The sequence below is a fragment of the Anas platyrhynchos genome, chromosome W (assembly GCF_047663525.1).
Source record: "Anas platyrhynchos isolate ZD024472 breed Pekin duck chromosome W, IASCAAS_PekinDuck_T2T, whole genome shotgun sequence".
NCBI lineage: Eukaryota > Metazoa > Chordata > Aves > Anseriformes > Anatidae > Anas > Anas platyrhynchos.
In genome coordinates this window covers 6,143,874-6,171,253 of record NC_092620.1, presented here as the reverse complement: position 1 = coordinate 6,171,253, position 27,380 = coordinate 6,143,874, and the positions used below count along the sequence as shown (strand labels likewise).

Sequence of the window (27,380 nt, the reverse complement as noted above, 5' to 3'; positions counted from 1 at the left end):
CTGCTGAGCAGCAGTGGCACAGCATTGGGCCTTTCTCTAACCCTCCTAGGGGGTGGGCAAAAAGTGAGGAGAGAAACATCACTAGGGCAGCTGACCTAAACCAATCAAAGGGATATTCCATACCATGTGATGTCACACTCAGCAATAAAAGGTGGAAACAGGAAGAAGAGGGGAGGGGTGGGCTCTCATTGAGAAGACGTCGGTCCTCCTCTCGAACACCGGCTGCGTGCGTTGAGGCCTTGCTTCAAGGACGTGGTCAATCATCTCTCATTTGTGGGAAGTAGAGAGTAATTTCTTTCCTCTGGACTTCCATATAGCCTTCATTTATTTTGTTTTCCTCCCTTCTTTTTATTTTCCCTTTTCCCCTCCCTTTTCCCCTTTCCCTTTTATTTCCCCTTAGTTAAATTGTTTAGTTCATGGTAGTCTTTATTTAATTATTATAATTATTTCCCTTTAATTAAATTATCTTTATCTCAACCTGTGAATTGTTCTTTGCTTTACTTCTCCCCCTCTTCATCTAAAAAGAGGGGGAGTGAGAGAGTGGTTGTGGGGTTTAGCTGCCCAGCACGGTAAAACCACCAAGGGTCATGTAGTCAGGCCAAGGAGTCGTCTGTGTCTGTTTGCATACGCAAAAACAGTATGATCACATTGGACTTGTTTTCTTAGGAAACCAGTCTAAAAATATCCAGAGTAAACATGCATTTTTTTTTTTTTAACTCAGACTTTTCCAACTCTTGAGACTTTAAAATGATTCCATTTGATATGTGACCCTGGAGGACAAATCCAGTTAGCTGTATTTTCATAAGAGCAGTGTTTTCCATTTCTTACCATGACCTCTAATGTGAATTAGACCATTGGCACTTGGCTCCTTCATCTCAGGACACATAGTATTATTTGTATATTGTGATGGGCTGCAGGCGGTTGCTATCAGGAGAGGGATTCTCAAGCTCTGGTGTGCACACCAGTAGCAGAATGTTGCTTTTGAGTAGGCTGCTCAACCTGGGAAAAGTTCTGATGTTTTGAGGTAGTATCACCCAAAACCACCCCCCAGAGCTATGGGTTTGCAGAAGGGCTGGGGTGGGTGTCTTACTACAGAAATGAGGTTGCCTATTTAAGATGTGGCCTGGACTGTGGCTTTGTGGAAGCCAGAGTTGCTGGAGATGAGGATGTGGTCATTCAAGATGAACAGTCAATTGCAGCTGCATTTGCAGAGCTAAGTGTGTCTCTGCCAGGCTTGTTTCAAGATGATGCATCGTGTTCCTCTTGCAAGTCAAAGTCTACTATGGTGGGCCCTGTATGAAGGCAGCAGAAGAGACTGTCCTCCTGCAAGAAGCCCACAAACTCTGTGAAAATTAAAGCAGAAGAAATAAAAAAATCTTGTTTCTTAGTACAGTGTGTGAAAGAGACTAATCAAATTAATGACTCAGTCAAGGAATCTGTTACAGGCTGGGGTAACATTTAGCCCTTCTTCATTGTGCTGTGGTTGCTTAACCATAACACAACTGAGTCTCCCAGATGGTGGTCTGATCTTAGAGTGCTGGCTTCTGGGAGCCAGTCATCATCTTGTCACTGACATGGGCAATTTGTTTCAAAATTAACTCGCTGCATCTTTGGTAGCTTAATGATAAATTTATCACAAAGAAGAGTTAGGGCTTGGTGTGGAAATGGGGGGGATTGAAATTTTGAGGTATGTCTGCAGTTGGTCAATCTAGATGCTCTTAATGGTTATTTCTGGTCTCTCAACCCTAAAATGTGGTAAGAGTCCTCCAGTAAATATTCCTTATTTATCTTCTCATCAGTTTCTCATGGCTTTGTCTCATCTGTTTTTAGAGAGAGATGGTATCTTCTATTGACATTGGTGTTACAATAACTCCATCAATATAAACCTGGGTGGTTCACTGAGGATTTTCAGTGCTTCACAGCCTTATAGCTTTGTGTGAGCTGCTCTTGATCCACATGCTAAAAGATGAGAATCAGCTCCAAGGGGGTGTGTGGGTAATTTTCCCTTGCCCAATGCTCCTGGAAGAGGAATGTGGTGGCACAAGCAGCCACGCCAGAGGCCACAGCCAGCTCTCCTTGATGGTTGCTTGGCTCTGTCTGATGAGGAGGGCCAAGCAGTGGATGTTTAGATGTGTCACTGACGATCATGCTCTTGCTTTACTGTGGGGGCAATGCTGCTTGTTCCCAACCACGTGCTTCCGTGCAGAGGTGCTTCTGTAACATGCTTGGCAAACACTTCCAAGGAGGGTATGTGAGAAATGTTTTCCTCATACTTTTGATGCAGAGTCAACACTAATTTCTAAACTTACTTGTTGTTAGTCTTCCTTGCATCCCAGTATACGCTAAAATATTGTCCTGTCTCAGGTAGCTTCACTTGCTGTATTTCCGGGTGGGTAACTTACTAAAAACTCACTCTTAAGGCTAATAAAAATAGACCTGAAGCAGATATTTTCTCACTGGGCAGCAGCAACACTATCAGAGGCTTGATCAGCTGTCATTTCTGCCTCCTACCAAAATCTCTTCATCTGTAGGGAAAATACCTAAATCGGTATCCTGTGTAGGGTGTATTAGCAGGGAGCTTGAAGACACTTGTTTTGCCTCATCTTCCAAGGGAACTGATGCTACTGAATTGATGATGTGCTTTACTACTTATAGCCTATGTATGTGCAGGTTAGATGGGGATAATTAACGTCTTGCCTGTTTGCTGATACTGCTTTCCCCAGTGCTCAGCTCTTTCCGAAGATAGCCTCTCGCTTTTCCTGGAATATTTTCCTTCAATAATTCATGTAATCATTAGGATGAATTCCCTCCAGCATTTTCTCTCTTGTCTTAATTCCACTGCATTATTTGTAACTACATTCCTGATTTGAAGGGGGGGGGGGGGGAGCCGAGCCTGTTTCCTTCTGTGACTATGGCAAAAGAGTCACAAGAAGAGTGTGATGGGAGGGATTGATCTGTCCTTAGGTCACTGACTCGGGGCATGGGCAGGAGCTGCTATTAGCCACTCCGGGACAGCAATTGCCAACATGCTTAATGGGAATTTGGGAGGTGTGGGGCAGCTCCATGGGAGGGCAGTGTGTCCTTTGCTGCTCCCCATGCTTTGGTTGGCAGATATGGCATGTGACAAAGTCGTGCTTCATCCTTGGAGGCAATGCAAGGCTTGGGTGCTTGGGTGAGGAGCCCTTGGTTCTGATTGGGTCACCATTGAAAATAATGGGAATTTGGCTGTTGATGTCACCTAGAAGGTAGAGAAGGTTTCAAAGAAATGGGAGGTTAGCTTGTGATGGACAGCCAAGTCCTCAGCCCAAGTGCAAGAGAGTGACTTACCCTTGGTTTTTTTTTTTTTGGTTTTTTTTTTTTTGCATCTGTAGGTGTTCCTATTGCTGATGTGTACATAAGATTTTGCACAGGTTCTGAGTTGTGAATCTCTTTGCAGCAAAATGAGGAAGTAGCACAGATGCTAATTACTGTCTAAATAAGTCTTTTACTATTTTATTGTGAATTTGGCTGCTGAACTTCACTTCCACCTGCTAAAACAATGGTGTGTGGGACCATCATGAAGTGCTGAAAAGGTGGGATGGAAACCTAAAATCACCCTGTTATTTTTCTGTCTACCTAACTTCAGCTAATAAAACTCTGCATGAGCCTGTGGGGTATGGCAGCTGTGTGCTGGAGCTACAAGTTGACTCAGTCCATCTAGGCCACATGGTTTAATAGGCCTCCGTGAAATCCCTGGGTTGGAGGCCATCCACCATGCCTGTCTTTGTCACATCGCAGTGATGTGTATCCTGGCAGATTTTTCTTCTTGTTCCCTTCCTGGCATGGAAAGAACCATCTGCTGGGTTGGCTTTCAGAAGAATTTTGAAAAATACCAATTTCCCTTTGTTCCAAGAGGAGGGGAGGGTAACAGGACAGAAGGGGGAAGGAGAGCCTGACCTAAAACCAAGTCACTGTTTGCAGGGTTTTTTTTTTGGTGTGATGCCACAGCTCTGAAGGGTGAACGTAAATGAACATAAAGGGTGTTCTGAGGTTGAAAGGGGAAAAAAGGTGGAAAAAATTATTTTGACTGCTTTTTCTCAAAAAATATTCTCCTATCTGTGATATAGTAATGTAGTAATGTGATGTAGTAATAATTAGTGTCAAGAAGATGCTTGATATTATTATATCAACCATTGATAAATAAATGGTTGATAAATAAAGAAGGGGAAGATGTGTGAGTGTGGCCATGGGGTTCGGAAAGCCCCGTGGTTGATGATAACATCAGACTCTTAAGGATGAGGCCATCAGGAATATAAAAGAGTTTAGAGGGAACAAAGAAGGGTGATTCAGGAGACTCCATGCAGTCTCTGGTTTCTTGTTCTCCAGCCATTAAGGCTGGGTGTTTGCTGTTGCTGTTACTTTCAAAGTTGTCTGACCAATGAAAAGTTGTTTTGAAAAGAACTGCTGTGGGGAGAAGGGTATAAGAGGGGAGCCTGTCCTCGAGATGAAAAAAAAAAAAAAAAAAAAAAGGCAACACGATGTGATGAAGTTATGTCATCAATAAAGAAGCAGAAAGAAGGAATGAAAAGGAACAGGCTAGCAGAACGGAGACCAGGACGAGAACAGGGACGTTGATTGCCTTATGAAGATAGGTTCGGCCAAACTCAGCAAACCGCTCAAAGCAGAAAGTCACTGGAAATAGGCGCAATGGAGCTGGGAAGAAGCTCAAGCTGAGAGAAGTGGACCCGTGCACACAACTGCCCCTCGCTGGTAAGCAGTTGCGCATTGTGGGTGTGAGAAACACTCTGTAGCCAATAATTTAGGCTCAGGCAAGGATCTCAGTGAAGTAGTAATTTATTCGCGATTGCAGTGGAGGGCGCCCCACAAGCAGGAGAGCTCACCTACTAGTTCCAAAACACAGTTTATATACCTTTTGATGACAGGACCCTCCCCTGTTTCCCCACTGAGTGGGTAATCCAGGTTCACAATCTATCTGATGCTTCACAAACAATGCATGGCCTTCAGTTGCCGGTCTGTTAAATTTCAAATTTCTTTTGATGTTTGAAGTGGTAATGTTTCTTCACTTATCTGACTTGACTTGACACCGTGATTTTCACCTAATTGTCCTAAGGAGTCTGGTTGTCTGCATTTTACAAGGTCGCCTGCTAAGCCTTCTTATCACTGTAAGCATATCTCAGTACCACATTCCTTTCCTCTAAACAATGTAACTGCAAAAAACAATATTTCTATTCCCACATTCTCTACAAGGATTTTAAGTTTTGGCCTAAGAAGTGCAGAAATGTGAGCAAGTGGACTTCTCAGGCTTAGCTGAATTACTCTGACCCTGTAAGACAGTTCGGTTCAGGTTTTGAGTTCAAGGTGATGATTCATGTTGGTTTTTAGGTTGCTTGAACCTGTATACCCACATCCTCAATTATTTTCTGTTAACCACTGCACTGAGGGAACCCACTTCAGACAGTCTCATTTCATTTTTAATTGAGTAAAAACTCAGAAGTCTGCCAGTTGCATCGCATCTGAGTGTTAGCTCCAGGAGAGGTCTGCATGGATGGTATGGTAGCAGGTGACCCAAGATGTGTGATGTCATTTGAAGTGCATTTCACTGGATTTTGCTCTGTGGCACTGACTTGTATGCCTGCCTTATAAAGTTTGGTAGCTCACTCTTGCTACCCACTGCCCCAGCCTTCCTTTTGGTGGGTGGATGGCACTGCCTTCCCCTGTGCTGTGCTCACAGCCCCTGGCAGGGCTTCCCTTTGGGGAGCTTCCAGCGATAAGGGCTTGCCTGGTCTGGCACACTGAGAACAGAGCCAAGCTACAGCTGCAGCCTAGACAAAAGGCAAACTAGACCTACTATTTATGTAGTTACTTAAACATGATTTAGCCTAAATAATGTACGCTGTGACTTGGCTGGGGGAGGAGAAGAGAGGGGCTTGTTTCTAATGAGCCGAGAGATAACACAATTAATTACATATGAAAGATAAGACAGCAAACTGTTTACAGTAGGGAGAAACAAAATACTGATGTGAATAATTAAAGCACCCGTGTGACGGAAGGTTCATCAGTTTCTCATAAAGTGGGCAGCTGGGTATGGCCCCAGGAGAGCGGTGCAGGATGCTTGGGGGGGCAGCAGGGCCGGTGTGGGCTTTCTGGGCTGTCTGCAGTTTCGCTGTCGAAGTTGAGCAGGCACTTTTGAGGATGCCAGGCTGTGCTCTGGGCATTATTTTCATCACATGCACTTTTGACAGTGGGATTGTTAGCTATTAATCTCGGTGACACATGAGATGGGGAGAAGAGTGGTCAATGTGGGAAAAGCAGAACAAAGGCTCAGGAGATGATTGGATACCTGCCTTGGGATGCTGTGGGCCATGCGGAGGAGGGACAAGATGAAGGAGGCTTCCCCCCTCCCCCCCCTTTTTTTTTTTAAATATGTTAATTATTCTCATCAGTGCTGTGCTCTGCACTCATAGCTGGAACAGCACTGGTATCACTCCAGTGTTGTGTCTATTGCTGCACGGCATCAGGACTCCTTCCAAGCTCCCAAGAGCCAGCAGGCTCAGGGTGGGCAAGTGATGGGGAGGGGACATTGCTGGGGCAGCTGACCTAAACCAACCAAAGGGACATTCCATAACACCTGATATCACACTCAGCAATACAAAGGGGGGCTCTCGTGGGGGAGGGGGCTGTCCTCCTGAACAACCATTATGTGTTTTGAGGCCCTGCTTCCCAGGACGTGGCCGAACATCACTCGTTGATGGGAAGTAGAGAATATTTTTTTTCCTTTCTCTCTGTGCTTCTGCGTGGCCTTGTTCTTTTTTTTCTTCTCCCCATTCCCTTTCCCTTTAATTAAACCTTTCTCATCTCAAACCTCGAGTTCTCTGTGTTGTATTTTTTCCCCCTTCCTTTTGAGGAGAGGGGGAGTGAGAGAGCGGCTGTGGTGGAACTCGGCTGCCCACCTGAGTAAAACCACCGCAACAGTGTGGATGAGATCTAATTGTGTCAGTAAAACATGGCAATCATTCAACCCTTGAGTACATCAACTCCATGTAGACAATATTGAAGTCAGAAAAATGAAACATTCTTCAATAACTTTCTCAATCTAAAATGAGATTATACAGGGTGAAAGGGATTGGGAGCAGCATTTTTCCTCAGGGGTAGCTCAAGATGGAACCAAAGGGACTTCATGGTGACCGTACCCCTCAGTTGTGTTTCTCCTGGTGGTAAGGGTGGTGGCATCAGTTTCAGCTGTTGCTTATACAGTCATAAAGTCAAAGCTGGTGCTGATGGAGATGCACTCACTTGCTTTTTGCTGCTAGCAGTGAGGGACCCTGTAGCAGCACTTGCATGATGCCTGCACATGGGCACAGTCATCATAGTCATTGTGAAAGCATGGCACAGCTAGCACGTTGCTCTGCAGCAGGAAACAGAGTCCAAGCAAAGAGAGAAATTTTGTTTGGTGCGTCACTGATCAGCTGCACCAACTCCTGCTTCAGGTCAGCACTGCAGTCTCTCTTGCTTGCTCTCAGACATGGGAGGCTTTGGTGGCACTTGGGAGAAAGGAATTCTATCCAGGTGTGGCCTGATTTGACCAAAGGTACTCCATTGGCATTTCACACCCTGACATCTTTCTCCAAGGGGCGATTTAATCACTCACATCCCCTCTGCCCTAAGCCTTCTGCCTCACCATTACCCAAATGCTCCTGCTAAAGCTGATGATGTCCTGAGAAGGTTTCAATTAACATGAAGTGAAGCCCCAGCTCATTCAGTTACCCAGCCATCCTCTTGTCTTTAAATCGTGGGTCTGTCTTGACCTTCCTGCACCCCTCTTGGTTGCTGCCCGGGTTTCACAAGTGAGAACAAAGTAATACTTTTTTGCCTTGTCCAAAGAGCTCACTCAAGCAGGTGATTGTCGTGCCTGCTTTTTCAGTCCCAAAATGAAGTGCTGAGAGTGTTGTCCTGTGAAAACATCCTGTATATTCTCCTGGGACTGAACTTTGCTTTCTGAGTGCAAGTGGCACTGAAAGGAAAAGAGGTCAAAATTGCAGGACACAGGGAATAATTCCTAGGTGCTGAAATTAGGAGAAATGTGAGCACTCCTCTGTGCTCCTCATGGAGTAGGGAACAAGAGAGCTTTAATAGCTCTAGTTGCAATTGCTAAAGAACAGGGAGAAAAAAAAAACTGAACAGGAAGATGAAAAGTCAATCAAAATTAGCTAACAAAAAAAAACACTACTTTTTTTCTTTCTTTTTTGCACGCTGCATTATATTTGCATATGGTGTGTATCTTAAACTCCAAAGGGGTTTGGACCTCAAAGCCCATGTGCATCCAGTATGCAAACCATAAAACCGTAAACATGTGGGTTTTGTGCTTAAATTGAAAATATTAAGCCATTCTGTTTTGATTTCCTTCTCTGCAAATCAGGGGTATGATAGCACAGGTCATCCTCTATGAAAAAGGAGGTAGTTTTTAAGATCTATCATCACTTTGAACACTGAAGTGATGTCTTGTTTCATTTTGTTTGGTCTGTTCTAGTTTCTAGTCAAAACTAGAGAAATACAAAGGATCTTGAGTCAGCAATGCTTTTGTTTTTTTGTTTGAATTTGAAGACATAAAATGAAAGGGGGGGGAGGAAACAGGAAATACAAATTGAAATTAAAAAGGAGACTTGAAGAGGCCCAAGACAAATGGAAAATCTGAGCTTTGCTGGGGTGCCTTCAGCTGTGATGATATGAAGCTTGAGCTAAACCTGGTGTGGAGAACTGTAATTCATGCAGTAGAAACAGAAGAGCCTTCCTCAGGGGAATGGTAAGTCTGCTCCCCATCAGAGGTTTTGTTTTTTAAAATGACACCCATAATATCAGTATCTTTTCTTAGAGTTTTTTTGTGTGGAGAGCCAGACCACTCTGGAAATCAGTTTCAAGGGAAACTGAGGCTCAGAGCTTTAACCTGAGTTTCTAGAGGCTATTTGTACAGTACATTGCTGTTTCAAAAAGCCTAAATTTCACAATTTACAGGCTAGTTCTGGGCCAAAAGGAGTGATGGTGTTTTACGGTAAGGGATATGTACTGCGATATTATTAATTCAGTTGCTTGCTCATTTCTGTAGCCTTTTGCAGCTAGAGTAGTGGCTTATCCATTCCTGTTTCCTACAGGACATTTATTTGGGATATTTTAGAAATTGTAAATATGCTTTATCCTTCCCCCATGGTATTTGTTACATGTGAAGCATATACGATGGAAGAGTGTAGGTGAATGTTATGCATTAAAAATAGAGTGAAGTAACATGGGCGGCAATTGAAGAAAAGAAAATGTTTGAAGTTTGGTTGGGAAGATCTCCCCCAGACTTTGAATGAAAGAAGTCATCTTTGTCTTCCCCAAAAAATTATAATTCTTTTTACAAAAAATGAAAAGCGCAGAAATCAGCATTTTTCAGGTGTCAGACATCCACAGGAAAATCTACATTGTTTTCAGAAATTTCATATCAAAATAAAGTGGCTTTTTTTTTTTTAACTTGATCTGAGTGAGCATTGGGTTATTATTATTTTTTTTTTAATCCAACAGCACTGGAAACCCAGTCCAAACTGGAAGATTTATAAGGGTTTGGATTCCTCTGGTGGGTTTGACTTGGGGCCTTTGAAGCCTTTGAGGCCTAACCGTAATGGCTGCCCCCCCACCCCCCCAGGGATTCAGGGACTTTTAGCTGTGATTGGTCTCTGTTGTCACAAGTTAGGCTGGCTGCTGGCCTTCTGTGCACACTTGCCATTGACTTGCCTGTAACTGCCCTGATTCTGGCAGTTTTAGGTCTGGCTCTTGTGGAGATACGAGGCAAAAGTCCTGTGGCTTTTCTTGCCATTCACTGCTGGCGTGGATGCTCAGGTTCTGGCCGGCCACCTCTCACACTGAATTTGCAGCCTACTGTAACTCAAAGCCTTGTTTATTTATTTTTCCCTCTGAATTTCCAAACTGGATGCCAGAGCAGCTGTTACAAGGATTTGAGGTAGGACAAAGGGCCTTCAAACTGCCGAAGGGAGTAAAATGAGATCTGCTGGCTCAGGTGAGTGCTGCTGCCAAGCCCCAGTGCCTGGTGGCATGGTGGCGGTCAGGTGGGACTCACAGGGCAGAGGGACTCGGGCCTTCAGGCTGCTCTCACATCTTTCATGCATTGTACTGGCCATGTGGTTGGGCTTCCTTGGCCAGCCAGATACACCAGTTCCTGAACGTTTCAGTTCATTGTTATTAACTGGGGAATTCTGATTTAATGGTATATTGGACAGATTGTGCTTGAAACCATTCTCCTTTCCTTCCATGCTGTTTTCACAGAATAATGTGAGATGATCTTTGGCAAGTCCCCTTCTGTTTAAAAGAAAATCCAGTGGAGGAATCAGATTAATTGCTGGCTCTGTGTGCTTTTCTGTTCACTGAAACATCTTCCCATTGTATAGTAAAATCAAATGTAAAGACTTTGGAACTTGACCTGGTGGCAGGTGCTAACTCTTGGGAATACGAATGTTCAGCTGTAGGAGAAATTTCTGTTGCAGCCACACTGTAGAAGCAATTAGGTAGAGGATGCAGTAAGGTACAAGGGAATGAGTCCACAGAGGTGCTTCATGGTGAGGTCATAAGCCACAAGAGCAGCATGTGGATCAGCTGGTGATGTCAGCCGAAACCTGCAGTGGAATTTGTCTCTGGGGTGGGAGAGGACTTCTCTGACTGTTGTTGCTGTGCTGCTTTTAATGGATTGGTTCCCAAAGCTGGAAGCCCTGCTGTGGAGTGGCTGCAGCAGTGTTAAAGACAGAAACATTGCTTTGTTTCCTTTTTAGGCAATCTTCTGCTTTCTATTTCCACTATCACAAAGCATTTTGCATTCACAAAGCATCTTTTCCTTTTTAAAAGCTGCAAGTAGGCTTCTTGGATGAGGAAAGAATCATTTTGTATTAGTAGGAACTACAAACGCAATTGCTGGAAAAATCAATGTAGCCTTTGCTTTGGAGCACCTGGTGCCATACTATGCATGTTACCTACATACACGTACATGTGCAGATGAAGTAGAAAAATGAGGAGTCTAAAACAGGCTCTTTTTGTTCAGTAGTTGCAGGCAGAGGAATGATCACAGATAGAAAAAAATCACCCTGCTCAGCTGTAGAGTCAGGCTGCAATGTGAAAACATAAGCATGAATCAGAAGGTACCATCAGCAGGCAGGAACATCTCTTTTCTGTGGAGGACTCAGGTGTAAGCACTCTGGTAATGGAAGGGCTCTTTCCCTAATGGTTTCTGCAGTGACACCTTTTCTTCTGAGAAGCACCTGGGGCTTCTCTGTGTCTGCATGCAAACCCTGCTGCCTTGGGAAGAGGTCTGCTCTTCTTCCCAAGCTGCCTCTCCCTGGAGGGGCTTCCCCACCATGATCTCATGGAGCAATAATGGTCGTTATCATCATCTCATGGCTCAGTGGTGCCTGCTTTGAGATGAACCAAGCATATGGCTTTTGATACCCATCTCAGTGAGAGGCACATGTTTTTGCACACACTCTTCTCTACTACTCGCAGTTTGCACTCTGCAGCCAAACACAATTCTGAATTCTGCTTCTGTTTCTTGTAGGTAAATATACATGCAACTGGGTAAAAGGACTGGAATGCAATTAAATTTCTTATCACCACATGCACCAGCCTTTTCAATTGTAAGCAATGTGTCATTGCAAATTAAGAAAAAATAGCAGTAAAAGGGGTTGCAAATGCAGTTTTCTTACCCCCTTTTCAGAAAATAGCTTTGCAGTTTTATTTTTTTTTTAATTATTTTCCAAGTTAAGTTTTGTCCTTTTTAATCTGGAGGTTGTAATTTCTGCTTGGAAAACATGAAATTTCTGCTATCCCACAGCTTTGCTTTCTCCCCAGCCTGGCACAAATCTTTGATGGTTGGCCATGCAGTTTCTTGAGCTCTTCCCTCTTTACTTTTTTCTTCTAAAATTATCTCTGCACTCAACAATTTGTAAGGTTTGAAACTTGTGTGTGTTTAGGAAAGCAATGCAGAAATAACTGGGTGTTTCAGGATCATTTTGATTTTTATTTTTTGGTATCTCTTTTTTCTTCTGATTTTGATACTGGTATGTATCAAAACCAGGGCAGACCTGCAACTCCCCCCACACCCAATTACATCCTTGCTTATCTGCTTGTGTTGCTGTATTGAAAGAAAAAAAAAGCCTCAGCACAATTGTATTCTGCAGTTTTTTTTTTTTTTTTTTTTGTGTGTGTGTGTTGTTTTTTTTTTTTCTTCTTTTCCAGCCTGAGTCTGGAGAGGAGCTCTCCATTTGCCTCCTCTGGCTGGGATTTCTCAGTGGGAAGCTCCTTGCTGGAGCACGGTGCCAGGGGAGCAGTACATAAGCTGATCCCTCTGAACAGGTTAAATAAACAGGAGTGTGTTTGGGTTAATTGTTGCTGGTTCTGCTGCTCTCCATTACTGATCTATCTGGGAGTCTGGCCAAGGAGCAGATGTGAGAGACGGTATCATCACCTCCCTCCTCGTTCTCATTGTGTCTGGCTTTATCCCTCTTCTTCCCTCCTACACATTATATCCCCCCCCCCCCCCCCCCCGGCTAAGCAAATAGGCCAAATGGCAGCGAGGAGAACAGACAAGTGAGCCATGGCATATGGGCAGCCTGTTTAATTTTGGCTCCTGTTGGGAAGTCGCTTGAAGGGAGATAAGTTATAAAAGGAGGGGAGGAGCAGGAAGAAGGGGCGACCCTTTTGGGGGATGAAGCAGCCCAGCTGAGGGAGTTGGGGTGCAGAGGGCTTGAAGCCCTGGCCGCATTCCTGATACAAAACCGTAAATTAGCTGTTTCTGTGTCAGCTTGTCTAGGAAGTCTTTTCAGCTGCAGACAGGGAGGAAAGATGGAGATATCTGTCCTCGAAGGAGGAGGAGGAGGGTCCGATTTCCACCTCACTGCCCTCCCGTAGGCCACTGGGAGGTGGGACAGGGAGAAGTCCTCCCAGCTGCAAAAGAATCACATCGCCCATAGTGGTTTTTCTTTGTGCATCTGTTTGTGTAGGCATGCAGGAGTGTGCGTGCCTCTGCATCTGCAGGTGCATCATGCTTACACACTGCTGATGGCAGATGACTGTGGGCTTCTTTGAGGGAAAAGGCTGTAGGTTTTGTTAAAAAAAAAAAAAAAAAAAAAGTAAATTGACACAAAACAAAATGAAAGGCAGCTTAGTAGTGATGTATTTTGCAGTTGTTCACTTTCCCTCTTTTGGTGTTCATTTTCTCCTGTTTTACTTCTTGAATTTAAAATGTTAGCTATGAACTTCTTGCTGTCTGTTCACACAGGTCATGCGCTTTGGGTTTTTCTGAGGGACACTACAGTGGGCCTTGCCCTGAATGTATCTCAGTGATTTAGGGACAAAATTACACTTAATTGAACTAAATTGTGTTTGTGTGAAGCTTACTGGCTTCATTTTGATGAATTGTGAGTTTTGGAGATGGGCTGGCGGTGGTTGATTTTTCTTAGTTTTTATAAATGTGTTAATTTTGCATCAAAAGTGCATTGAGATGTAGTTGCCAAATGTGTTTGGGAACTCGAAGTTTTATTCCTGTTGATGTTCAGTGAAGTTTGGGGTTCCTTGGTACCTGCTTCCATCTCTGAAAACTGTCCGGTCAGCATCCGGAGTGGTGGAGTAGGACCCTGGCTCTGCATGCCTGTGGATGGGATTCAGCTGTGAGCTCCATGCTTGCCCTTGGTGGGGTTGGAAACCTCTACAAACCAATTAGGTCTGAAAATATCAAGACCTGTTGGCAGAACATAGACAGCCCTGGACCATGGTTGTGCTCCATGCCTGCACAAAGAACTTTTTCTATGACATCAGGCTAGGAGATTAGTGGTTGGAGAGCTGCCAGGCGGAGAAGGACCTGGGAGTATTGGTTGATAGTCAGCTGAATATGAGCCAGCAGTGTGCTCAGGTGGCCAAGAAGGCCAACGGCATCCTGGCTTGTATAAGAAGCAGTGTGGCCAGCAGGGCCAGGGAAGTGATCGTCCCCCTGTACTTGGCCCTGGTGAGCTTGCACCTTGAGTACTGTGTTCAGTTTTGGGCCCCTCGCTACAAGGACATGGAGGTGCTTGAGCGAGTCCAGAGAAGGGCGACGAAGCTGGTGAGGGGTCTGGAGAACAAGTCCTACGAGGATCGGCTGAAGGAGCTGGGTTTGTTCAGCCTGGAGAAGAGGAGGCTCAGGGGCAACCTTATTGCTCTCTACAGGTACCTTAAAGGAGGCTGTAGTGAGGTGGGGGTTGGTCTGTTCTCCCATGTGCCTGGTGACAGGACGAGGGGGAATGGGCTAAAGTTGTGCCAGGGGTGTTTTAGTTTGGATATTAGGAAGAACTTCACTGAGAGGGTTGTTAGGCATTGGAATGGGCTGCCCAGGGAAGTGGTTGAGTCACCATCCCTGGAGGTCTTTAAAAGACGTTTAGATGTTAACTTAGCGATATGGTTTAGTGGGGGACTTGTTAGTGTTTGGACTCGATGATCTTGAGGTCTCTTCCAACCTAGACAATTCTGTAATGAGAAGAAAAACACATTTGAAAATGAAAGACTTCAGCCTTGTTATCCCACCATCAAACTTAACCTTGAATCTTTCACCATCTGATCCCTGCAGACTCTGTTCCTTTGGCATTGCTACAAATTGTTGCAGCCCTCCATCATTTCCAACCTCTCAATTACCACGTTTGGGCACCTGTGGTGGTTTTACTCAGGTGGGCAGTTGAGTTTCACCACAGCTGCTCTCTCATTCTCCCTCCTCAAAGAGGAAGGGGGAGAAAAGATGACACAGACAGCTCAAGGTTTGAGATAAGGATGTTTTCATTAAAGGGAAAAGGGAGGGGGGGGGAGGGAAAAGAGGGAGGAAAAAAAAAAAGCAAAGTCTGTGCAGAAGCACAGAGGAGGAAAAAAAAAAAAAAAAGGCGGTTACTCTCTACTTCTCATCAGTGAGCGATGTTTGGCCATGTCCTGGGAAGCAGGGCCTCAATACATGTAATGGTTGTTTGGGAGGATAGACACTTTCACCACAAGAGTTCCCGCCCCTTCCCCTTTTCCACTTTTTATTGCTGCGTGTGACACCATATGGTATGGAATATCTCTTTGGTCGGTTTAGGTCAGCTGCCCTGGCAGCAATGTGCCAGCATTGTGCAGCAATAGACACAACACTGGAGTGAGACCAGTGCTGTTCCAGCTACAAGTGCAGAGCACAGCACTTTAAGGGATGCTGCAGGGAAAGTTAACATCCCAGCCAGACTCAGCACAGCACCTGCCCAAGCTGGCTGCAGTTTTCCTCTTTATATGAATGATAATAGAAAGGCTTTTTGTTTTGCTGTTAAAACAGGTGGGGACCTCTACAGTCTTCCTGCGTGGGGTTTGAATATCACCTCATCTTGTCTTAGTGTTTTTTTTATTTGTTTTTTGTTTTTGTGGAGCCTTAGTACTGTTTTCAGTCTTTTGAGGAAAAAAAAACCTGTTGAAATAACGTCCTAGGTGTTATAAATGAGGTCTCAATTCAATCTGAATTTTGTAATATTTATAAAACAAATATTTCTAAAAGCTATAAAAGGTATAAAAGGCAAGTAAACAGCGCTGGGTGTGCGGGGAGTCTACACTCCACCAACATGCACACACATCAAACATTCTAAATACATGTATACAGAACATTGCTTTACATAAAAACCCGAGTATGCCTATACATATATACAATCAGGATAGGTAACAAACAATCCTTTAAGTTCCATGACTTAAGTCTCCATTTTCCATTCCTTTTGAACAGTGTCTTGCTTTAAGTTGTCTCCTTCTCAAGGCCAATAGGCCTGTGTCAAAAGACACGTCCAGGTCAACAGGGGGCGTAACAGCAAAGGCTTGCGATGGCTGTAGCAGCAGAGGGGCCCATGGCTATGGCGTAGCAGTCGGATCAGTAAAGGAGCCTGCAGCTCCCTCACTGTCTGGCAAGCCACACGTTTGTGATTGTGGCTCCACATGGCTCTTTAAGGCCTCAGAGACTGCTCACCAGGTGCCAAGCAATCCCACTGCAGCCTTGTTGTTTTTAGTTGCAGAGTCCCACACCTTGACCTCAGTTTGGTCCCATATTTCAGGCTCAAACTGTCCGATTGTTAATAAGGAGAATGAGCTGTAAGGTTACCAGGACAGTCTTTGTTCCTAAGGACGTATGCTTCCCCATAATGCGCAACTGCTTACTGATTCAAAGATCGAAGCCGAAATTCCTTTAAGTGGTATATTCTTTATTGCAGCGCTGGATGCACGGGGGATCTCTCCACCTATCGTGCATACCCAAAGCGGAAAGCAGTCTTGAATTTATACAATCAAACTATCAATATTCTACAAGCACCTATACATATGCATTACCTATCCCCACCTTCCCTCGCTTCTCATGCTAATTAGCCTTTTGGCACCTTGCGCCTGCGTAGAGCCTCCCAAGAATTGTGGGCAGGGGTCTTTGGGACGTGGGCAGGGGTCTCTGGGAGGAAGACCCCGAGTCTTCCTCACAGTGTACTTTTCACCTTTGGTCAGGAATCTGCTGAATTGGCACGTTTCTTAATTGCGAGAGCTGGTTGTTGCTAATTCTTCCAGTTGTTGTATCTTTATAATGAATTCCAATGTCCAGTTTTGAGATTTATAGTCCTTACATTTGTTTCTCTGTCCGTCTGCCGCTTCCTTATCATGAGTTCCAGTGTCTTGTTTCGAGATATACAGTCCATGTCTGGGGATTGTCCTTGCCTCCCCAATACCTCCTTAATCATTACCAGCGAGGGGCAGTTGTGTGCACAGGTCCGCTTCTCTCAGATTGAGCTTCTCTCCAGCTCCAGTGCGCCTGTTTCCAGCGACTTTCTGTACGAGCTTCTCTGAGCAGTTTGCTGAGTTTGGCCAAACCTGTCTTCATGAGGCAATCAAAGTGCCTGCTCCCGTCCTGGTCTCCATTCTGCCAGCCTTTTCCTCTTCACTTCTTTTTCCTGCTTCTTTATTGATGTAACTTCATTGTGCTGCCTTTTTTATCTTGAGGGCAGGCTCCCCTCTTATACCCTTCTCTCCACAGCAGTTCTTTTCAAAACAACTTTTCATTGGTCAGACAACTTTGAATGTAACAACAGCAAACACCCAGAAACATCTATGCCTTAAGGGCTGGAGAACAAGAGAACCATCTGGAGAACAAGAAACCAGAGACTGCATGGAGTCTCCTGAATCACCCTTCTTTGTTCCCTCTAAACTCTTTTATATTCCTGATGGCCTCATCATTAAGAGTCTAATGTTATCTCAACCATGGGGCTTGCTGACCCCAATGGCCACACTCCCACATCTCCCCCTTCTTTATTAATATTAACCATTTACTTGAAACGAATTACCACTCCATATATAACATAGGGAATGTTTATTGTTGTCGTGGTTCCGCTCGAGTGGGCAGCTGAGCTCCACCACAGCCGCTCTCTCACTCCCCCTCCTCAAGGAGGAATGGGGAGAAAATATGTGAAAAGGGCTCAAGGGTTGAGATAAGGACGAGAAAACCACACAATAATTATTGTAACAGGCAAAACAGACTCAGCATAAGAACGTAGTAAGATTTATTGCTCATTACTAACAAGCTAGAGAAGTGAGAAACAAAGGAAAGAAACCAAAAGCACCTTCCCCCCCATCCACCCTCTTCCACCTCCTCCCCCCGAGCGGCGCAGGGGAAAGGGGGAATGGGGGTTATGGTCAGTCTACAGCACTTCTTCTCTGCCGCTCCTTCTCGGTCACTCTTGTCCCCTGTGCTGTGGGGTCCCACCCATGGGATGCAGTCCTTGATGAACTGATCCGGCGTGGGCTTCCCACAGGCAGCAGCTCTTCCAGAACTGCTCCAGATATGGGTCCGTACCATGGGGTCCATCCCTCAGGAGAAAAGTGCTCCAACCTGGCTCCCCTACGGGCAGCAGCTCCTGCCAGGTCACCTGCTCCTGTGTGGTCTCCTCTCCACGGGCTACAGGTCCGGCCCGGAATCTTCTCGGGCAGGGGTCTTCCACAGGCGGCAGCCTCCGTCGGTGCAGGGCCACCTGCTCCACCGTGGTCTCCTCCACGGTCTGCAGCATGGAACCCTGCTCTACCGTGGCACTCTATGGGCTGCAGGGGGACATCCTGCTTCACCATGGTCCTCACCACAGGCCGCAGGGGACTTCTGCTCCGGTGCCTGGAGCACCTCTCCCCCTCCTTCTACACTGACCTCGGTGCCTGCAAGGCCGTTCCTCACTCTCCCAGCTGCTGTGTGTCGCAGCTTTTTTTTCCCTGTCTTAAATATGCTCTCACAGAGGCGCAAAACAACATCGCTTATTGGCTCAGCTCTGGAAAACAATGGGGCTCTTCCCAAACATGGGGCAGCTTCTAGATCCTTCTCACAGAAACCACCCCTCTGGCTCCCTGCTACCAAAACCTTGCCACGTAAACCCACTGCAATTTTTATTTTCAGTTTCAGTACACCTAAGTTTCTTCAGTTCTGATAGAGATTACTAGCTCCTACCATCGTATTTGTTCTGAATATGAGATCAGTGTGACGCTTTAAAAGCAAAATTGATTGGACGTTGACACTTCTTCATCTACTCCCATTTCAGCACAAAAAAGGAGTGTTTTTCAAGTCTGACCTCCTAATGCAAGTGCTCTGTCTTGGGCTCTGCAGCTGAGGAGGAGAAAACTTGCAAGGTCTGACTCTTTCAAATATGTGGCAGTTGAAAAGAAGATAATTAGGACAGGAAAATCCAAACTAATTTTGCAAATGGTATTTATCCTCTTCTCTTTTTGTGTCTGTTTCTATATTCTACACATCCACCTACCTTCAAAGGTAAGCTGATAAAAAGGATTTGCTTGGCCTTTTTTTTGCTGGTGCCACATGCATGGGGCAAGGGCGCCGTTTTTATGTGGTGCTGTGTGACAGAGGTTGCAGGTGAAATTACCTTAGAGGGGCCAATGCCATCTGGAGGGGGCAGCTCACAGGGCTGAAGTCCTTCTTTTTTCTATTTCTGTACTTTGGGGCTTTGCTGTTATGTGGGACCAGGTCCTTTACAGCTCATAAGTGCATGCAAGTGTTTATGGAGCAAACTGTCAGCAGTGGCAACCATCTGTAATTCTTCAGCCTTTTGTAGTAGATTGTGTGTGAGAGAGCTAAAAGCATGGCCAGGAGGGAAGGGGGATTACTCAGATGGGAAAGGCTGGGCTTTTTTTTTCCTGGGAAACAGCCTGCCTGTGTTCTTTTATGCTTTTCAGGCTCAAGGCTGAGAGCGAGCATACATATGTGCGAGGGCATGCGCGCATCTGTGTCCATACAGTTGCTCAAGTGGAAAAAAAACATGTTTGTGGTTCACACAGGAGGAATTTCTGATGAAGACAACAGTGCTAAGCAGAAAGGCACACCTTGATCTCTTGAAAGTGAGGGGCATGCTCGCGCATACAGGCACACATACTGGCTGGTCTCTGCATAATATGTGCAAAGCACTGCCCTTCAATGAATGTAACCTATGGCGGCTGGGATGCAGCCGGCCAGACCCCACCATTAATAAACTGGGAACGTTCTTCTCCTTTTTAGTCCCTTTCAATGCCAGCCCTGCAGTTTGATCTCCCTTGAATGCTGCTCCCCCTCATTTGGGACTCCAGTTCTGAGAAGATTTGGTGCGTTGTTTGAGGTCACAGGATGTCGGATTGCTTTTGAAGCTTTTGTATTGATTCCAGGCTCCTGAATGAAGCTGTCATGTGTGTCTGTGGTTGGCTAGCAGGCTGTCCGGCTGCAAGCTGTGCCTTCCTTTGTTGTTTAGGCCTCATTGAGCTGAGGGAAGAGGCTCATTTCAGGGTGATTTACCACCACCCAAACACCAGCTGTCTGTTGTACTGCTGCTTGCCTCCATCTTGGGTTCAGTTCCCATTTCCCTCTGTTCCCCACTTTTGCTCTCCCCCTCTACTGCGTTCCTCTGTGGGCTCTTGGGCATAGTTTCCTCAAGACTTTTCATCACACTTGCAGAACAGCATAAAAACCTTAAATGCTGAATATGTTGTTCATTTCAATGTCACTTATGCACCCCCACTTCCTTTTTTTTAAGGGTTCACCATTGTGGTGCTATATGCGTTTTCTTCTTGGTTAAAGAGTGAACTATAGCTCTAGAAAAAATAAAATTGCTATGTCCCCCAGGGCTTGTTACTTAGTAGGCAAAAGTAGTGCAAAACAGCAGTGATTTCAATTTATAAGTAGCTATGAAGCTCAGCAGCACCACTGCAGGATGCATTGCATGCCTTACCTCGTGCAGGGTGATAGCAAAGGTGGCCACAAAATCACAGAATCACAGAACTGTAGGGGTTGGAAGGGACCTCGAAAGATCATCGGGTCCAACCCCCCTGCTAAAGCAGGTTCCTCAGAGCAGGCTGCCCAGGTAGGCATCCAGACAGGCCTTGAATATCTCCAGAGGAGACTCCACAACCTCCCTAGGCAGCCTGTTCCAATGCCCCGTCACCCTCACCGTGAAGAAGTTCTTTCGCATGTTGGTGCAGAACTTCCTGTGCTCTAACTTGCAGCCATTGCCCCTTGTCCTATCCCCACAAACCACTGAGAAGAGGTTGGCTACATCCTTCTGTCCCCCATCCCTCAGATATTTATATACACTGAGGAGATCCCCTCTCAGTCTTCTCTTCTCCAGGCTGAACAGACCCAGGTCTCTCAGCCTTTCCTCATAGGGAAGATGCTCCAGGCCCCGTATCATCTTTGTGGCCCTCTGCTAGACTCTTTCCAGGAGATCCCTGTCTTTCTTGTACTAGGGAGCCCAGAACTGGACACAGTACTCCAGGTGAGGCCTGACCAGGGCAGAGTAGAGGGGGAGGATCACCTCCCTTGACACTGCTGGCTCATGGTCAACCTGTCGTCCACCAGGACCCCCAGGTCCTTCTCCTCAGAGCTCCCCTCCAGCAGGTCGTCCTCCAGCCTGTACTGATACTTCGGGTTGTTCCTGCCCAGGTGCAGGACTCTACACTTGCCCTTATTAAACCTCATTTGGTTTCTTGCTGTCCATCTCTCCAGCCGGTCCAGGTCTCACTGAATGGCAGCACAGCCTTCTGGCGTGTCAGACACTCCTCCCAGCTTTGTGTCATCGGAGTACTTGCTGAGGGCAGACAGTATTCCCTCGTCAAGGTCATCGATGAAGATGTTGAACAAGACCAGACCCAGCACCGACACCTGGGGAACACCGCTAGTCACAAGCCTCCAGCCAGACTCTGCTCCGCCGATCACCACCCTCTAAGCTCAGCCAGTCAGCCAGTTCTCAACCCACCTTGCCGTCCACTCCTCTATCCCACACTTTCTCAGCTTTGCTAGTAGGATGTCCTGGGAGACAGTATCAAAAGCCTTGCTAAAATCAAGGTAGATGACATCCACTGCTCTCCCCTCATCTACTCAGCTGGTGATGCCATCATAGAAGGCAACAAGGTTGGTTGAGCACAACTTCCCCTCAGTGAATCCATGCTGACTATTCCTCATAACCTTCTTCTCTTCCAATTGCTTGGAGATGGCATCCAGAACAAGCTGTTCCAACACCTTTCCAGGGACAGAGGTGAGCCTGACTGGCCTGTAGTTTCCCGGATCCTCCTTCCTGCCCTTCTTGAAGACCGGAGTGACATTGGCTATCCTCCAGTCTTCAGGCACCTCACCCGTTCTCCAGGACCTTTCAAAGATGATAGAGAGCGGTTCGGCGATCACATCTGCCAGCTCCCTTAGCACACGTGGATGCATCCCATCGGGACCCATGGATTTGTGTGCGTTGAGTGTACTCAGACGCTCCCGAACCACTCCCACGTCCACCAGGGGGGAGCCCTCCATTTCCCAAACCCTTTGTCCTATTGCCTGGGTCAAGTAGTCCTGGGGGAGTGTCCTTGAAGCAAAGACTGAAGCAAAGAAAGCATTCAGTATCTCTGCCTTCTCAGTGTCTCCCATGACCAGGACACCCCCCTCATTCAGCAAGGGACCCACATTATCCCTAGTCTTCCTCTTGCTGTTTACATACTTGAAAAAAACCTTCTTATTATCCTTTATCTCTTTTGCAAGCCTCATCTCTAGGTGGGCTTTAGCCTTCCTTGTCGCGTCCCTGCAGGCCCTGAAAACCCTTCTATACTCCTCCCAAGAGGACAGGCCCTTTTTCCACATTTCATAGACCATCCTCTTCCTTTTGATCTTATAGATGAGCTCCTTGCTCATCCATGCGGGTTTCCTGCCCCCCTTCCCCGATTTCCTGTTCCTCGGGATGCACCGATCCTGAGCATGGAAGAAGTGCTGCTAAAAAAAGCTCTCTCCTGGTCTGAAAATGCTGGGATATTTGAATGGATGGCGAAGGAGTCAGAAGGATGGTGTCACCTCCCTTACATACTTGTCATGCCTGCTCAGGGATGACAATTGCTGTGGGTATCGTGGGAAAGCTGTGTTGGTGGTGCAAGGCAGGAGAAGAAGAACAGCACAGAGGCTGTGAAGTGCTGCTGAGCTCATCTCCACCAAGAGCTCTCAGAGAAGTGCTTCTCTGAGAAGAACAAGGCTGCTGCAGCAGGAAGATTAAAGGAAAGCCCACGTTGGAAGCTTTGTCCTTCCACAGGTTTCCAGGGCCCAAGTCTCAGTGACTCTTGCTGTACATCCTGTTTTCATCTGGGGGATGTTCTAAGGGCATTGCAAAGCTGTAGAGACGGAGAAACCCCAACCCCATGTCATTCCAGGGAAGTGTGAGGCATGGCTGTGTGTGTGCCTGGCCCTGGTTGGTGAGGCAGGAGCAAAGCTGTGGGCATTTAAAGGTGATGCTGTGTGTGCCAGACCTTGGCAGCTGCTGGCACTGTCCCCCTTCTGGAAGGATTTTCAGCTTTGTTGCTCAGAGGTCTTTGGAGGTGCAAGAGAACGGCTGCGCTAGTGCCTTGGGGGTGAGGCTGCTGCCAGTGTTTTCAGTGGCTGTTGCTCAAACGCAGCGAAATCTGATGTGAACCAAGTAGGTAGAGTCCCGATAGTTGTAAAGCCCAGGCAGCCTTGCTGGTGGCTGCAAGGCGAGTGACATGGTGCTGCTGATCTGGGCCCACCCGTCTGGCCACAGACTTGGGAGAGTGGGAGGACAACCCTAATGCAGCTTGCTGAACCCTGGGATGTGTAAAACCTGCTTTGTGTGACTTTGTCACCTCTCAGAAGGGTCAGCTTTGGGTGCTCATCTTGTGGGGCTTGGAGCACGTGAGCTGGGTGCTTGCCACCAAGTGAAACCAAGCTCATTGTGTCTGACTCTTTTAAACAGGGCTGGCACCGCTGGGGAGCCATGTGTGCTCTGGGGCCACTGGCATGAAGCGAGTTGTGACTGGCCCTCATTTCACTTCTGGGTGACGCAGTTCAGTGTGTCTCGACCACAGGCTGTTAAAACTGGTGATAGATCAGTTCCTGTCACCTGTGAAGCTGAGATAATTAACCCTATTATTATTATTATTTCCCTCCCCCCCCTCCTTTTTTTTCCCCTGCAAACTTTGGCCAACTGCTGGAGCCCGTGGTGCGAGGAGAATGGTGAAGCCAGCGGGTGTACTGGGTCTGGCTGGGATGTTAACTTTCCCGGCAGCAGCCCATACAGTGCCGTACTCTGTACTTGTAGCTGGAACAGCAGTGTTATCACACCAGTGTTGTGTCTACTGCTGAGCAGCAGTGGCACAGTATTGGGCCTTTCTCTAACCCTCCTAGGGGGTGGGCAAAATGTGAGGAGAGAAACATCACTAGGGCAGCTGACCTAAACCAATCAAAGGGATATTCCATACCATGTGATGTCACACTCAGCAATAAAAGGTGGAAACAGGAAGAAGAGGGGAGGGGTGGGCTCTCGTTGAGAAGACGTCGGTCCTCCTCTCGAACACCGGCTGCGTGCGTTGAGGCCTTGCTTCAAGGACGTGGTCAATCATCCCTCATTTGTGGGAAGTAGAGAGTAATTTCTTTCTTCTGGACTTCCATATAGCCTTCATTTATTTTGTTTGTTTGTTTTCCTCCCTTCTTTTTATTTTCCCTTTTCCCCTCCCTTTTCCCCTTTCCCTCTTTATTTCCCCTTAGTTAAATTGTTTAGTTCATGGTAGTCTTTATTTAATTATTATTATTATTTCCCTTTAATTAAATTATCCTTATCTCAACCCGTGAGTTGTTCTTTGCTTTACTTCTCTGTAGCACCTGGTGAGATGAAGCTCTTCTCCCTCCCCTGCAAGCATCAGGAGCACAGGGCTGTGCTGCTGGACGGAGCAGGGAGGGATATGTTAGGAGGCAACAACCACATCAGGATAGCCCTCCTAACAAACTCCTTGTACACTAGAAACTTTAAAATAACACACAAATAAACAAAAACTCACTGACCCTTAGCACCCTGGAGGGCTCTGTTTCAGATTGCTGAATAAAAGCTGAAGTTGCATATGCATGTTTAATGTAACATAAGGCGTGTGCTGCGGAAAGCATGCTTTCTTCTGATCTAGTTCCAGACAGAAGCATCCAAACAGAAGCCCCTTTCCCTATCCCCACTGAACTGCCTGATGTAGGTGAGGAAACCCCTGAATGACAAGGCCTCTATCTGCTCTTAAACGGAGTTGTGACTGGCTGCAAATGTCCATACGTTTTTTTTTTGTTGTTGTTGCCTTTCAACTTAGTTGCCTAATGTTAGGCACCTATCACCAAATTAAGCGTCTGTTCATAAAAGGTTTTCCTAAAAAGGTGGAGGTAGTAGCTAACTCAGGCGATGCCCATTAAGAGAGGTGCATCTGCAGATGGGGAAGGAGATGGGATTATTCAGCCAGTGAGATGTTTTTTGATTGCTTTTTTAGGGACTGGAAAAGCCCCTGAATTCTTGTATTGTCAAGAAAAAAAATCCAAACGCACTGTCAATTTTTGGGTTAATATTCCCCCTAAGGTCTTGATTGTCTAAGTGATTGTGATCAGCATCTCGTGATTTTTCTCTGTTAAATAAAGCTGGTGATACTTCCAACCTTACAGGAAAACATTGGTTTGCCATGAAATTAGGCTGGTTGGGTGTGTATCCCAGGAGCCAGAGAAGGGTCTAAAAATGGGACTTTTTCTTTGGGTTATGTTATAAAAAGGCCTAGAGAATCTTTTCCTGTGTAGTGACTTTGCAGTGGGTACTGGGACAAGGTGACCAACAGCTAGTGATGCATGGATCCAGTGCCTAAACACAGGTATGTGCTTTGCTGTAGGCACCCTGAGGTATCCTGCCCATCTATCATCTGTCTTTCAGGAAAAGTGTTGGGTCTCCCTTAGGTCCTGTTGTCTCTAACTTGTCTCAGATACTCCAGGTGTCTAAAAAGGCTCCTTTGCTTAGACAAAAGAGTCTCTCCCTGTACCTTGGCTTCCCATTTCTAATGTAATAATTTAATACAATTGCTTTAAATTTTAGTTTGTTTCTTTCTTGAGAACACTTTTAGAATTTAAGATGCTTCATACTGAATCACCGAAGGAGTAGGCACAGCCTTTTCTGCATCGTATTTTTCAGTGTATTTTTGGGGAAGAGGAGGAAGGATAACTTTTGCATATCATCTGGTCTTCCTGGAGCTTATGGGATACTGAGGTCACCGAGTGAGAGACCCCACCACACCTGGCCCTCCCAAGGTGTCCTGAAGTTTATCTGCCTGTTTGTAATTCTTGCCACTGAGGGTCAGCTCTCTGCTGTGCCCTGGTGTTGAGCAATGGCTGCAATTTCTTCTAATCATGCTCTTTCCCTTCCTCATCATTTAGGGCAGAGCGCTTCCACTTGGCTAAACTCATTAACCACTTTAATGTTGTGGTCTTCTTTTCCATATAAAGTAATCCTGATGAAATCTTGCAACTCTCCCTCTGTTGCCCAGACGATGCTGAGAGTGTTTATTTTTCAGCTGCAGACAGCAAAAGTTGGGGGGGGGAAGGTGATGTCTTGGTGCATGTCTGTGAGAAAGTGTGTAAATATGATGGGTTTATGGGGACTCAGTTGTCTGTGTTATTGTTTGAGCTCAAGCAGCATTGTGTCCAAACCTAGAATCTCAGCCCCTTTCTGCCATGGGGACTTATCAAGTTTTATCAGGTCCTGATAAGCCCCCCAAAAACTTTGGTGAAGATCTGAAGTGATCCAAATGATTGCTAGAAAAGAACCAGGGTATCGTGAGGACCCCGCTGCTCAGACCGTGCTCAATCAACCTGATGGGTTGGCAGTGAAAAGGAGTTGGCTGGACTCAGCTTATTTCCCAAACTGCTGACTGTAGGCAAAGGGAGGCTGAGGGGACTCTGTTTCTCTGGAGATCTCCCCTGGACAAAGCACAGCATGGATGTTGTGGATGCAGATGGAAATATTGCGGGTGGGTTGTTGAATTCCTGGCAAGTATTTGCTGGTGGTTATATGGACCAGTTGCCCAAATGTGGGTAAGTTATACCTGTAGGTCTTCATTTTGCCAAAGCTAGCTACACTAGAAACAAATTAGCACTGTCTGAGGAACATGAATGCTGGTATATGAGCTTTGCCTCAAGCCATTCCATTTTGGCAGTTGTGCTCCCTGAACATGATTGATTTGTTCCTGTTCATGTATGTTTATGATAACATACATAACATTGGGCTAAAATAACCTGTTCCTTTTCAGCCTGGTTTGTGCATATTCCCATTGTGTTCTTCTACACACCTTGGTTTCCTTCTGCCCCTGTGTGACTTTCCTGATGCAGTGATTGGGGAAGTCTCCTTAGCAGCTTGGGAGCTACTGTGTCATGAAAGGGCATCTACCAGCAGTGCAGGATGAGTCCACAGGTTTTCCTAATGCCCTTTCTTGCCATGCTTCTCATCATAAAACATCTTGTTCTTTGGTTGTTCAGATTGTGGTGATATTTTTCTTGCCTTCTCTCTTGTAGGGAAAAGTCATCAGAGATGTGAAACTGCTCATGAGTTGTGGTTGCAGAAAAGGGAAAAATGCTCAAGTGAAAGACTCAGATCAGGTCAGTCAATCTGTACTTTAACTAGTAGAGAAATAAAAGAATATGTTAATATTTGATTTGAACTGTACTATTGCATATTGGGGTTTTTGGATGCAAATGGATTCTGGCATGGTTGTGTTATAAATGGCTCAGTCTTCAAAATAGGACTATAATCAAAGTTTACAATTTATTAAAGGAATAGAGGTAAGCAAACAGCGCTGGGTGCGCCGGGAGTCTCTGCTCCACCAAGACGCACACTAGTTACATCAAGCAGCTGATTTTTATGCTCCTAGGCTAATACATATTCATTACTACTTCTAAAAAAAAACAGGGTTATTATAATTAGTTTCTGGAATCCAAACCCTCCTACTGGAGCATGCATATCAGTCTCCGGTGGGCCCTCTGGGGGTCTCTCATGCTT

The 27,380-nt window shown here is 45.9% G+C and overlaps 1 protein-coding gene across 19 annotated transcripts in view; it reads left to right on the top strand.

Annotated features, from left to right (window-relative positions):
- Positions 1–27,380, top strand: part of LOC101791773 (SET-binding protein) — a 323,956-nt gene that overhangs the window by 24,203 nt on the left and 272,373 nt on the right. For 18 of the 19 annotated variants that reach the window (XR_005261408.2, XM_072030466.1, XM_072030468.1 and 15 more), the window contains one exon: positions 26,897–26,980. The exons of the other annotated variant lie outside the window; for it this stretch is intronic. Coding sequence is in view for 17 of the 18 variants with exons in the window: in XM_072030466.1 (XP_071886567.1) it covers positions 26,897–26,980 (84 nt within the window). In the remaining variant the exon portion in view is untranslated. The remainder of the gene's footprint in view (positions 1–26,896; positions 26,981–27,380) is intronic. 19 annotated transcript variants of the gene reach the window in all.